General features: G+C 32.6%; 1 protein-coding gene and 1 non-coding gene across 2 annotated transcripts; one reads left to right on the top strand and one right to left on the bottom strand.

Annotated features, from left to right (window-relative positions):
* Window positions 1-2,935: 2,935 nt before the first annotated feature.
* On the bottom strand, window positions 2,936-3,009 carry TRNAI-AAU (transfer RNA isoleucine (anticodon AAU)). Its single transcript has one exon. It is a non-coding gene; the product is annotated as a tRNA-Ile (tRNA).
* Window positions 3,010-8,293: 5,284 nt separating this feature from the next.
* Window positions 8,294-8,859, top strand: LOC146886686 (uncharacterized). Its single transcript, XM_085672463.1, has 2 exons — window positions 8,294-8,720; window positions 8,831-8,859. Exons 1-2 carry the CDS (start codon window positions 8,294-8,296, stop codon window positions 8,857-8,859), a joined length of 456 nt encoding a protein of 151 aa, XP_085528589.1.
* Window positions 8,860-13,152: the final 4,293 nt, after the last annotated feature.

Here is a 13,152-nt window from a genome sequence, read left to right as displayed (position 1 = left end):
CATCTTTAAGGTTAAACAAGGTGGAATTATAAAATATTGGAGTGATTTATATATATATTTTCATCGAGAAAGGTAATTTTGTTTGGATTAAGTGATTTATAAAATATTGGAGAGGTAGTTTATAAATAAATTGTTCTTAAAATAGTAATAAATATTTTAAAATAAAAATAATTAAAATATAGAATGATTGTGATTTATGAACTTTAATTGTTATTTATGAATTTTAATTATACTTTCCAACTTAGTGTTGCAAAAGTATTTGTGGGATTGTCAACCTAATGAAAATTATAGAACCGACAGATTTTGGACATTAAGTACTATGTGTGGAATTTCCCTTCCAATTTAAAAGTGGGTTTCTTTGTATCTTTCACAATTTTTATGAAAAAAAAAGTTGTTTTATTTTCAAAACAATATGCTCATCACGTTTCACAAAGCTTTCTTCAGATTCAAGATATAACCATCAAAATGATTATATTTTTATAAATAATTAAAAATGTTTATATATATATATATATATATATATATATATATATATATATATATATATATTGTTGAGAAAAATACATCGTCAATTAAAATCATTATCGTTTTTACTACAAGAATCACTATATTAATAGATAAATAAGATTAACACAAACAACACAAGAATATAACGTGAAAACTCCAAATACGGACAAAAACCACAACTGTAGAGAATAATCATTATGTGCAAATTTGTATAACATACACAAAACACTCTTAACCCTTTGACCATAAGTGCACTCACACCCTCCAAAGCAATAATTTTATAATTTCACTATATATCGTAACACTCTCTATTACAATAGAATAAGAAAAGTTAAACACTACCTCAAAGTGTCTTTGACTTGGGGTCAGAGAAATATCATAGACTTAGAGCCTATTATATAGTCACTAACAACCACCCCTAAGTTATCTTAGGCGATGTGGGACTTTCCTTCCAAGACGTATTATTTTCATCAGTCCAACATTCTCCATCCTGATTAAAATAAGCACATCTTCATTTGCCTATACCAGCAATCATACTCCTATCAAGAGTATCACTTGGAATCATCGTCCTGAGAATTTTCACATGGAATCAAATTATCCCAAGAATTTCCATTTGCAATCAAACTATCCTAAGAATTTTCACTTCGAATTAAATCATTCCAAGAATTTTCATGCACCCCATCAATGTTAATCAATGCACGTGTATAATCACCACATACACCCTTCGTCGGAACCATGCCGCAACCCATTATGCAAAACCACCAAACCTTGCGAAAAGCCACAAATCAAACATTCGTACTTCGCAGCTACCGTGCCATTTGACTCCCTCGCTTGAGATACAACACTCATCAACGTAACACTTGTTGACGTAGCACCACTATTGACTCTCGTCGAAGCAGATATGTAAATTGCAAAGCACTTCCTCCACGCACATGCCACAAACCGTGACTAACACATATCATATCTCCATCGTACATCACTCACTGGGCCATATGAGCACCAACTACGATGTCCTCCGCAGATTTAGGAGCATCTCGCCACATGCGAACTCTACTACAGATCCAACACGACTCACGGTCTTTGCACATTCAAGAACTCAACTACAAATCCATCGCACCAACATGATGCTGACAATTATCATTCCATCAAATCTCTCATTGCAACTTCAACAACTAAGGATGATTCGGCAACAATAAGGAATTAAATATTTTCTAATATGGAAGATAAGACTAAGTTGCAACCACATAATATACTAAGAAAAATCCTACTGAACAACTATGATCCCATTGTTGAGAAAAAACACATCATCAATTAAGAACATTACTCCCAAGAATCACCCTATTAACAGAGAAATCATATTAACACAAAGAACACAAGAATATAACGTGGAAACTCCAAATACGAAGAAAAATCACAACCACAGAGAATAATCACTATATGCAAATTTATACAACATATAGAAAACATTCTCAACCTTTTGACCCAAGTACATCCACACCCTACATAGCATGAATTTTGCTACACCTTACAACACTCTATTACAAGAGAATAAGAAAAGTCAAACACGAGCTTAAAGTATCTTTGACTTAGGGCCAAAAATATCATAGACTTAGACTTCATTATATAGTCATTAATAACCATATATACATATATATTTGAATACAATCTTACGAGAATACAATGAACACTCAAAATTTAATTGACCACAACACAAATAATTAGTAATTTTTAATACATTTAAATTTTTTCTAATAAATAATAAGGGTGGCAATGCGGGCTGACCCGACCCATTTAGGCCTGACCCACATTAGGAACGCCCTGCCCCGCATTTTCAACGCGAGTTGAAAAGTCCACCCCGCATAAGTGCGGGCCAGCCCACAATTTTTTTTTAAATTATAATTTTTTTAAAATTCTTATGATAAAACTTTCAATGTTCAAAAAATTGGAAAACTTTAAGAAGTTCACAAAATTATTAAGCATAGACTTTGGGGTGTTGGATGATAAATTGATAATCTATGATGCACCGATACTTTAACTTGTGTCACGTATCTATGTCTGACACGTATCTGTATCCGATACTTTAGGATATTTTATGATACTTATCAACGAAGTATCTAATTTATAAAGTTGCAGGACACTACAAGAAAATCTTTGAATAATGACCAATTTTAGTGACAACAAATAATTAGTCACTATATAGTGTCCAATTTAGGTTACAATTTAAAAACTAAAAATTATTGACAACTAAAATAATTTCAAAAAATTATAATTGGTCTCTAAATTGATAATTAAAATAGTTTCTATTATGAATTGATTTATAAATTAGTCACTAACATTAGCTACCAAGGTTTTAACTACCAAAATAATTGCTCTAACCATAAACCATAAACGTTTTTATTGGAAAAATAATTGGATACAAAACAACATATGGCCTATACAGGTCTCGAACCTGTGACCTTCGCGTTATTAGCACAACGTTCTAACCAACTGAGCTAATAGGCCATACATTTCTCTATTCTAAATACCAGTTAAACTTGTTTATTGAAAAAAAATAATCCAGTAAACTTTTTTATTGGAAAAGTAATTGGATACTGACTAATTATAAAAGGAAAAAAACAAAAAATTGTATTGACTAATCTATTACATAATAAGAAAAGAAGATATTACCAAAATTACTATATTACCCATTCTCTTTTATTGACAAGCTATGATGCACCAATACTTCAATTTGGGTCATGTATCAGTGTCTGACACGTATCATGTCCGATAATTGAAGATATTTTATCAATACTTATTAATGAAGTATCTAATTTATAAATTTGTAGTATACTACAAGAAAATATTTGAAAAAATGACCAAATTTAGTGACAACAAATAATTAGTCATTATATAGTGACTAAATTGACAACTAAAATAGTTTAAAAAAAATATATAATTGGTCTTTAAATTGATATTTAGAATAGTTTCAATTATGAATTAGTTTCTAATTGGTCACTAACATTAGCTATGAGGTTTTGATTACCAAAATAATTGGTCTCTAATTAGAAATTTTAGATTCATACAATAACAATCATATAATTATTATATTTGTTTAAGAATTATTGTACACTTTTCAATATTCATATATCATGTATCGTATCTTATTATTTTGAAAATAAACGTATCGACGTATCAGATACGTGTCGTATCCGATACACATATCGTATATGTAACATCCCATTTAATAGTTTTCACACTACCAAATAAAACATTATATTATGATCAAGCAAAGCAGATAGTAGGAAATAATTGTTATATAATGCTGATACAGTCATCCAAAACCAATACTATGAATTCCTGGTGGCAAGCATAAGTATACAAGAAGATAATCTATACATCTCAAAACTCCATGGTATCTAACCCAAAAACTACCACGGAACACCCATGCAACCGATCAACTCCTGTTCAGGAGAGGGGTATCTTCATCTGGATTCGGCTCTGCTCACACCAACAGCAGGTGATCATTGCAAAAGAGAGCACACAAGGAAAAACATACATAAACAAGAAGGGTGAGCTAACTGAAAATAAGAGAAATCATACAGTTCATATCATAATTATCATTCACAAAAACATAGCTCAATTATATATAATTCTAGACTTGATATCCGGATTGTGTAAGCGACATTGGAGCTCTTGGTGGCTTGCACCTGTGAAGGTTCCCAAACTCTACAGAGTTTGGGCACAAGGGGTTATCACCCAACCACTCCCAGGGTAAGTCCCCTTCACGTCTAAGACTTGATCAAGTCCAAAGACTAGGACCTCCTGCTACTCCTCACGACATAATTCATTCTGCTCTATCTGAGCGTGAATGATTATTGGAGTTTTAAGATACCAATCAATACGGATTCCTCATGTCCTTACACACACTAACAAGCTCATATGAATTTCCCTTGAAATTCTATTTCAACCACAACTCCTCATAATTCATATTCATCCAATTTTCACCACTCACTACATTAATAATGACATTTCAAACATATAAGAGATTAATTGCACAAAATACAATTTTACATCTGACTTCACTCTTTAAAACAGAACTCCAAGCAAACCACTGCAGTAGCTCTTGCTCAAGCTAGACAATCTAGCCTATGCAAGGGGCTGTCTCGCTTAGGCGAGTCAGTCTTGCCTGAGCGAGGCTCTAACAGTGGCAAAAATTAAAAACCTGGGCGAACTCTCGCTCAGGCTAAGCGGGTTCGCTTAGACGAGGGTGGTTCTCGCTTAAGCGACCTCAGCTCGCCTAGGCGAGACTTCGCGCAGGAACATAGATGGGTTTTCTGGTGTTTTCGCTCAGGTGAGAGTCACTCGCCCAAGCGAAAATACCAGATTACGAACCTGTTCCCACATGCAAGAACCCAGATTCTTCACACAATCAATCCATACCAAAATCATGCAATTCAAACATCATTTCAACACTTCAACATGCAATTCAGACTCATCAAACAAATTGTTATACGAATTTGAATAAAAATGGCTAGCTCCCCTTACCTTTGAAATTTCCACAAGCAAGAACTTTTTTCAACAAAAGGGGCACCTCAATCTCATAACCTAAGACGCTGAATTACAATTGCCAAGTGTAAGAACAGGCCCTACCTCAACCCAGAAAGATGGAAATACCCAAATTCGAAAATTGGAAGACAAGGGAGGAATTGAGATTGACTTACGCGTAGGGAGGGAAGGCTCAACTTGAGGAAGTGCTTCTGAACTAACCTCAGGTATGAATTCTGTAACAGAGAGAATAATTCATACTTTAGGATGTGATTTCAAAATGTTTTCTGGTAGAGAGAAGGCAGAGAAAGAAGTAGTGAAGGAGAAGAGTGCAAGGTAAGAGTTGTGTTGCTTTCTGTGAAGTTGGTAGCAGAGAGAGGGTTTTCACAGTATATGTGCATCATAGTTGATAATTCAACATTTTCATCATATTCACATTCGTACTTTGACATACAAGATGTATTCTTCAAATTTTAGCATATTAAAAAATACATAATACTTGTTTTTTTCAGTCATACAAAAATTTAGAACGTTAATGCAATAGTCCATAAAAAAAGTAACTCATATACACAAATGCAAATATTTTTTATGCGGGCTTACAGGTCAGCTCGCGCGGACTGTGGACTTCGATGACAGGGCCATTGCGGGTTCATTGTCTTGACCCGCCCATGTTATTTTTATAGGCCTACAGATCGGTGGGACACGCCAGGCCCATATTGACACCTTAATAAATAATATTTTTGTTTGTCTTTTATGTTATAAGCTTCTTGAATCGTGAAACTAAAACTTAATGTAATTTAGAGTTGTCATTTTTATGAAAATTTGTATAGGAATGTAATAAAAAATATGATTTAATACAAATAAAACGTAAATAATTCTTTATTTTTTATTTTAGTTTGACTAATAACTTATGAAAAAAAATCAACTTGAATGAACTTTGAAGTAGATCAAGTATTTTACCAAACTTATAAAAATATTAAAAATTAGAAATATGACTAAAACAATTCAAATACGACAACATTACATTTATACTTACTTTTATAAAAGAAAACAAAAAATAATACGAAATACATGTATTATGTAGATTATATATAACATTAACATCAATGCTGCTGGTCGAAAAGAAATGATTGAAGAAAGTGAATGTTAAAATTAAAAATTTAAACAATTTAAATATGTGCATTTTTTGTATGTTTATTTTATTTAATGTGACTTATATGTTATATTTTATATAATAAAATTATATAAAATTATTACTCTCTATATAATTATTATTATGGATTAGCATTAATAATAAATTAAGTTATTCGTTAATATTAATTATTGTATGGATAATATATATATATATATATATATATGTAATTTTGGGTATTCTGATGAACGATCTGTGATGGGGTTGGATTGTTTAATAAACGGTCTGTGATGGGCTTGAATAATCAGATACATTTTGAGAGGTCCCTGGTCTCTGCTGAGGGGATATAAAACTGATACCCATTAGTCAGTTTTTAGGTAACAACGTAAAATACTCTTACGTTTGAAAATATCCATCAGAAAGAGAACAGTAACATCTCATACTACGTGCTTCCATGGATCCTTCATTAGTTCCAGGTACACAATTTTTAACTCATACTTGAATATATTGTATTATTGTATCTTATGCATATATTATTTCTATCAATTGGTATTAGAGCCATCAAGATACAAAATATAATTATTCTTTTGGAAAGTGTATCATAATATTGGAAATTTAATAGAGAGATTAATTGCTGTTTAAAACCCTAATTATGTTTAAAATCCTAATTAAGGAAACCCCAATAATGATAAGCTTCTCTCTCGGCAGACCCAATTTTGTGGGTTTTATGTTTGCACAGTACAAACCTAATTGTTCTTGAAAATCCTAATCGGTAGCCCTGTCTGTAAGGATCACGATGCTGCATCGGAGGTCGGTTTTGTTTGTGCGCGGTGATCATCTTTTGTTCGCGGCACATATTTGAACAGTGCACAACATGTTTATGCGCGGTGGTCATCTTTTGTTCACTGCATCACTGTATATCTTTTTTCGCACTGTTCATCGGAGGTCTTTTGTTCGCGGCACTTTTGGTAGCACATATTTCGCACCTTCATGGCCACGTGTACTGTGCGTCAGTTTCTTTTTGAATCTTTCAAAATTGACCAGCCTCACTGTGCACTATGGATAAAAATTGCTATGCATGATGGCCACGTGCATTAATTATCTTTCAAAACATTAATGGCCACGTGCACTGTGGCTAAAAATTGCAGCGGCACCTTAAAAAATTATTAAAATAATTACATTTAATAATAATAAAATAAATAAATAAATAAAAATTAAATTAATAATAATAACAATTATTATTATTATTATTATTATTATTTCATGCATTATATAATTTATTATATTTTTTGTTAAGCATGATATAATTTTATATAATTGTTAACTCACCTATCGTGGGTATACTTGTATGAAATTTTATGGAAATGATATAATTTAAATATTTTTTTAATTAATTTGATATTACATTAATATTAATTATACCCTATCGGTATTTTATTTTTCTTGATACAATGTATTTTTCTTGATACAATTTATTATTAATGTATTTTATGTGAATTATTTGTCTTGTACCCTATCGGTATTAGATTTCTTTTGGCATGAGATGTTCATTGTATTTTATTATATTTTATATTTTGTTTTATTTCTTATTTATTATGATTCGGGACCCTTAGGCGGGATCATAGTGAATAAGAAATAATTTGATATCATAGGCATATTTTGTTGTGTATTCAGAAATATTTATTTTGTTTATTTACACAATAAGTGTGTATTAAATGTTTCTTTATTATTTTGATACCAGCTTCTTTGCCTATGCCATTGACTTCGGTCAAAACTTTAAATGGGACAAATTTTGAGGACTGGAAAGAATCTTTGGATTTGTATCTAGCAATTACCAACATGGATTTTTCCTTGAGAGAAGCAGAACCTTAAGCTCTTACGCCTGAGTCCACTATTGTCCAGAGAGCTTCTCGTGAAAAATGGGAACACTCGAACAGGGTGTGCCTAATGGTGATGAGATATACCATGGAGAAGTCTATTCGACAGAGCATTCCGGATAATGACAATGCTAAGGATTTTATGAGATCAGTTGATGAGAAGTTTAAGACTTTTGATAAAGCTCAAAAGGGTCAATATCTGTCACTTCTTGAGAAGACCAAATATGATGGTGTCAGTGGTGTTCGTAAGCATATGATGAAGCTTGTGCACTATTATAACAAACTCAAATCTCTAAAGGTAGATCTTGGTGATAGTTACTTGGTTTGGCAGGTTATGGAATCTCTTCCTTCTCAGTTTGATGTGTTGAAGACTTCTTACAACACTCAAAAGGAGGAATGGACAATTGATGAAATGATAGCTATTATTTCTCAAGATGAAGCATCGATTAAAAAGACCAAGTCTCATAGTGTGCAGTTTACAGCTACTAATTCAAGCACTAAACCTGTGAAAAAGGGCTTCAAAGGTAAATCTCGTCCTGAAAAAGGGAACACAGGGAAAACACCAGTGGTTTTGGAGCCTAAGAAGAAGTACTTCAAGGGAAATTGTGCCTATTGTAAGAAATTTGGACACAAGCTAGCTGATTGTTATATTCTTAAGAAGAAGAATGCTGATAAGGAAGGTATACTCCTATATGCTCTAGCTTATTTTGAATCTAATGTTATTGATGTTCCTCCCAATTCTTGGTGGTTAGACTCGGGTGCTACTATTCATGTTGTGAATTCTTTACAGGGGTTCACAAGTCTGAGAAAACCAAGTGATGTTGAGTCCAAGATTATCATGGGAGATGGAGCTAGAGCACTAGTTGAAGACATAGGAGTAGTTTCTTTAAATTTACCTTCTGGACATGTTTTGTTATTAAAAGACGTTGTTTATGTACCTTCTATGAGAAGAAATTTGATTTCGGTTTCAATTTTGGACAAATGTGGCTACACTTTTGAATTTGGCAATGGTAAACTTGTTGTTTATTTCAATTCAATTATTATTGGCTCAGGAGTTTTATATGATGGACTTTACATGCTGAATCTGAATGATATGTCTGTTAATTCTATTATTGGACATAAGCGTAGTAGAGTTGATGAAAATTCCTCTATGTTGTGGCATAAACGTCTGGGACATATTTCTAGACTTCGGATTGAGAGGTTGATTAAAGAGGGTATTTTGCATGATTTGGATTTTTCTGATTTTGATACTTGTGTTGATTGTGTTAAGGGCAAGCTTACCGCAAAAGTAAGAAATACAAGAGCAAACAGGAGTGATAATGTATTGGAGCTTATTCATACTGATATATGTGGACCTATCACACCCACTTCCATGGGCGGATATAGGTATTTTATTACGTTTATAGACGATTATTCCCGTTTTGGCTGGATAGATCTCCTACAGGAAAAATCAAGTTCCTTGGATGCTTTTAAGTCTTTTAAAGCTGTTATTGAGTTGAAAATAGGAAAGAAGATAAAATGTGTAAGGTCTGACAGAGGTGGAGAGTATTATGGCAGATATGATGAGACTGGAAGAAATCCTGGACCTTTCGCTAGATTTCTTGATGAATGTGATATTGAAGCTCAGTATACTATGCCTGGTACTCCTCAGCAAAATGGAGTTGCAGAAAGGAGAAATCGCACTCTTTTAGAGATGGTGAGATGTATGTTGAGTCATTCCTCCTTACCGGATTTCCTTTGGGGAGATGCTTCAAGGACTGCTGTGTATATTCTTAATCAAGTACCTAGTAAGTCTGTTTCAAAGACTCCTTATGAACTCATGTCTGGGAAGAAGTCAAGTTTGAGACATTTCCATGTGTGGGGTTATAAGGCGGAAGTGAGGCCTTATAATCCTCAGTTAAAAAAACTTGATCTCAAGACTGTCAGTGGGTTCTTTATTGGTTATTGTGTGGGTTCTCGTGGTAGCAGGTTTTATTGTCCTTCTCACTCTATGCGGGTTATTGAGTCTGACCGTGCGGTATTCTTTGAGGATGATTTGGACAGTGGGAGCAATACACCACGACTAGTCACTTTTAGAGAAGATCGTGTTGTTATTCCCGTGCCATCTATTTATCTTCCCGCAGATAATGATGTTCCAGTTGTCCGTGATGAAAATGAATTTGTTCCAGATCTTGTGGATGCCACATCACCTGTAGTAGATGAATAAGTTCACGATGATGTTGTTGAAGAAATTTCTTTGAGGAGATCTCAAAAAGTACGCAAATCTTCTATATCTGATGATTATCTAGTGTATCTTCAAGAGCATGAATATGATCTAAATAATGTTGATGATCCTACTACTTTTGAAGAGGTTATCTCTAGTTCTCATGGTGATGATTGGTTAAATGCTATGCATGATGAGTTAGCTTCTATGGCCCATAATGATGTTTGGGATCTTGTGGATTTGCCTCTAGGTTGTAAACCAGTTGGGTGTAAATGGGTCTTCAAGACTAAGTGTAGTCCAGATGGAAAAGTTGAAAGGTATAAAGCCAGACTTGTAGCAAAAGGCTATAGTTAGAGGGATGGCATTGATTATAAGGAGACTTTCTCACCGGTCTCTACTAAGGATGTTTTTCGTGTTGTTATGGCTTTAGTAGCTCATTTTGATTTGGAGCTTCATCAAATGGATGTTAAAACAGCCTTTTTGAATGGAGATTTATTTGAAGAAGTGTATATGGTTCAACCTGATGGTTTTGCTAAAAAAGGTAAGGAGCATTTGGTTTGCAGGTTGAAGAAGTCTATTTATGGACTAAGACAAGCTTCTAGGCAATGGTATTTGAAATTTGATCAGGTGGTCACTTCTTTTGGCTTCAAGGAAAATGCCTCAGATCAATGCATTTACTTGAAGAAAAATGGGAGCCATTTCATCATTCTTGTTTTATATGTTAATGATATTCTTCTTGCTAGTAGTAGTGTTGAACTTTTGATTGAGACAAAATTTATACTAAATAGCCACTTTGATATGAAGGACCTTGGTGATGCTTCTGTTGTTCTGGGCATTCAGATCTCTCGTGACAGGTCATGTGGCATTCTTGGTTTGTCTCAAAGAGGATACATAGATAAAGTCCTCAAGAGGTTTAACATGCATTCTTGTTCCTCATGTGCAACACCTGTTCAAAAGGGTGACAAACTCTCCAAATCTCAGTGTCCTCAAAATGATAATGACAGAGTTGAAATGAAAAAAATCCCATATGCTTCCGCTGTTGGTAGTTTAATGTATGCTCAAGTTTGTACTCGTCCCGATATTGCTTTTGCTGTTAATGCTTTAGGGAGATACTTGAGTGATCCAGGTTTGGATCATTGGAAAGCTGTTAAAAAGGTCTTTAGATATTTGCAGGGAACTAAGGATCATATGTTGACCTTTAAGAAGTCTGATCAACTTCAGGTCATTGGTTATTCTGATTCTGATTTTGCTGGTTGCCCTGACGACCGAAAGTCTACTTCTGGCTTTATTTTTATGATGGCAGGAGGAGCCATTTCTTGGAAGAGTGTTAAACAAACTCTTACAGCTACTTCCAATATGGAGGCAGAGTATGTTGCTTGTTATGAAGCTACTTGTCAAGCTGTGTGACTTAAAAATTTGATTTCTGGCTTTCAAATTGTTGAAAGTATTTCTAGGCCACTTGTGATATATTGTGACAACACTGCTGCCGTCCATTTATCTCAAAACAACAGAAGTTCTACTCGCTCAAAGCATTTTGATATAAAATTTCTGTTTGTTAGAGAGAAAGTTTTGGATTATCAAACTCGGATTGAGCATACTGCTACAGAAAATATGTTAGCAGACTCACTAACTAAAGGCTTATCTGTTGGAGTTTTTCAAAATCATGTAACTCATATGGGTGTGGTTAAGTCTTTTGATGTATTGGGTTAGTGGGAGTCTGAGATTTACACTTTATATTATTATGGTTTTCATGAGATGTAAATTTGTCAATGACGTCAGTTTCGTTACATCTTTTCTCTTTCTACATAGAGAATTTATGAACCATTTTGGGATCACATATTTATTATGTTTGTTTTTATTCTATATATTATCCATTATTTAAGAAATCTAAGCATATGGTAAGTATCCCTATCGGATATTATCTTTGTGATTCATGTTTATATTTCTTAATTGGTATTTGTACTTATGTTGCAATTGATATAATTTATTTATTTATTAATGTTATCCAAGTGGGAGAATGTTATATTTTATATAATAAAATTATATAAAATTATTATTCTCTATATAATTATTATTATGGATTAGCATTAATAATAAATTAAGTTATTCGTTAATATTAATTATTGTATGGGTAATATATATATATATATATATATATATATATATATATATATATATATAATTTTGGGTATTCTGATGAACGATCTGTGATGGGGTTGGATTGTTTAATAAACGGTCTGTGATGGGCTTGAATAATCAGATACATTTTGAGAGGTCCCTGGTCTCTGCTGAGGGGATATAAAACTGATACCCATTAGTCAGTTTTTAGGTAACAACGTAAAATACTCTTACGTTTGAAAATATCCATCAGAAAGAGAACAGTAACATCTCATACTACGTACTTCCATGGATCCTTCATTAGTTCCAGGTACACAATTTTTAACTCATACTTAAATATATTGTATTATTGTATCTTATGCATATATTATTTCTATCATTATATACTATATTTTATAAAAGTTTCACTTGTACCTCTTTTCATTTTTTTGTTAAATTATTATTTTATCCTCTCATTTTTAAGGTAATTTCAAAATAATCATTCAATTATTAGTTAAAAACATAAAGATTAAATTGAAACAACGAATAATTAAAGGACTATTTTAAAATTATCTAACAAATAAGATGATTAAAACAATAATTTAATATATTTTTTCTAAACAAGTTAACTAACTTAATATTTTTAATCTTCATGTATCTTCTTTGAAAAATATTTGTCTCAATTTATAATTTTTCTTTCAACATATAATCACTTTCTCAATCTTTTAAAATTTATTTTCATTAATATAAAGTATAGAATATTCTTCTTTACCAACACATTTTATTTCACCTAATCTTAACGTTTTGACATT

This window comes from Vigna unguiculata, chromosome 4 (genome assembly GCF_037176805.1).
Source record: "Vigna unguiculata cultivar grain cowpea cultivar isolate G323 ecotype 2 chromosome 4, ASM3717680v1, whole genome shotgun sequence".
In the NCBI taxonomy this organism is placed as follows: Eukaryota; Viridiplantae; Streptophyta; class Magnoliopsida; order Fabales; family Fabaceae; genus Vigna; species Vigna unguiculata.
The sequence above is the reverse complement of the archived record's forward strand: the minus strand, read 5'-3'. Positions and strand labels throughout refer to the sequence as shown.

Bases quoted from the DNA above. Each gene is read 5' to 3' on its own strand.
- LOC146886686 (XM_085672463.1), top strand. From the start codon at position 8,294: ATGATGAAGCTTGTGCACTATTATAACAAACTCAAATCTCTAAAGGTA. The intron at 8,721-8,830 runs GTATACTCCTAT...AATTCTTTACAG, and splicing joins GAAGAATGCTGATAAGGAAG to GGGTTCACAAGTCTGAGAAA.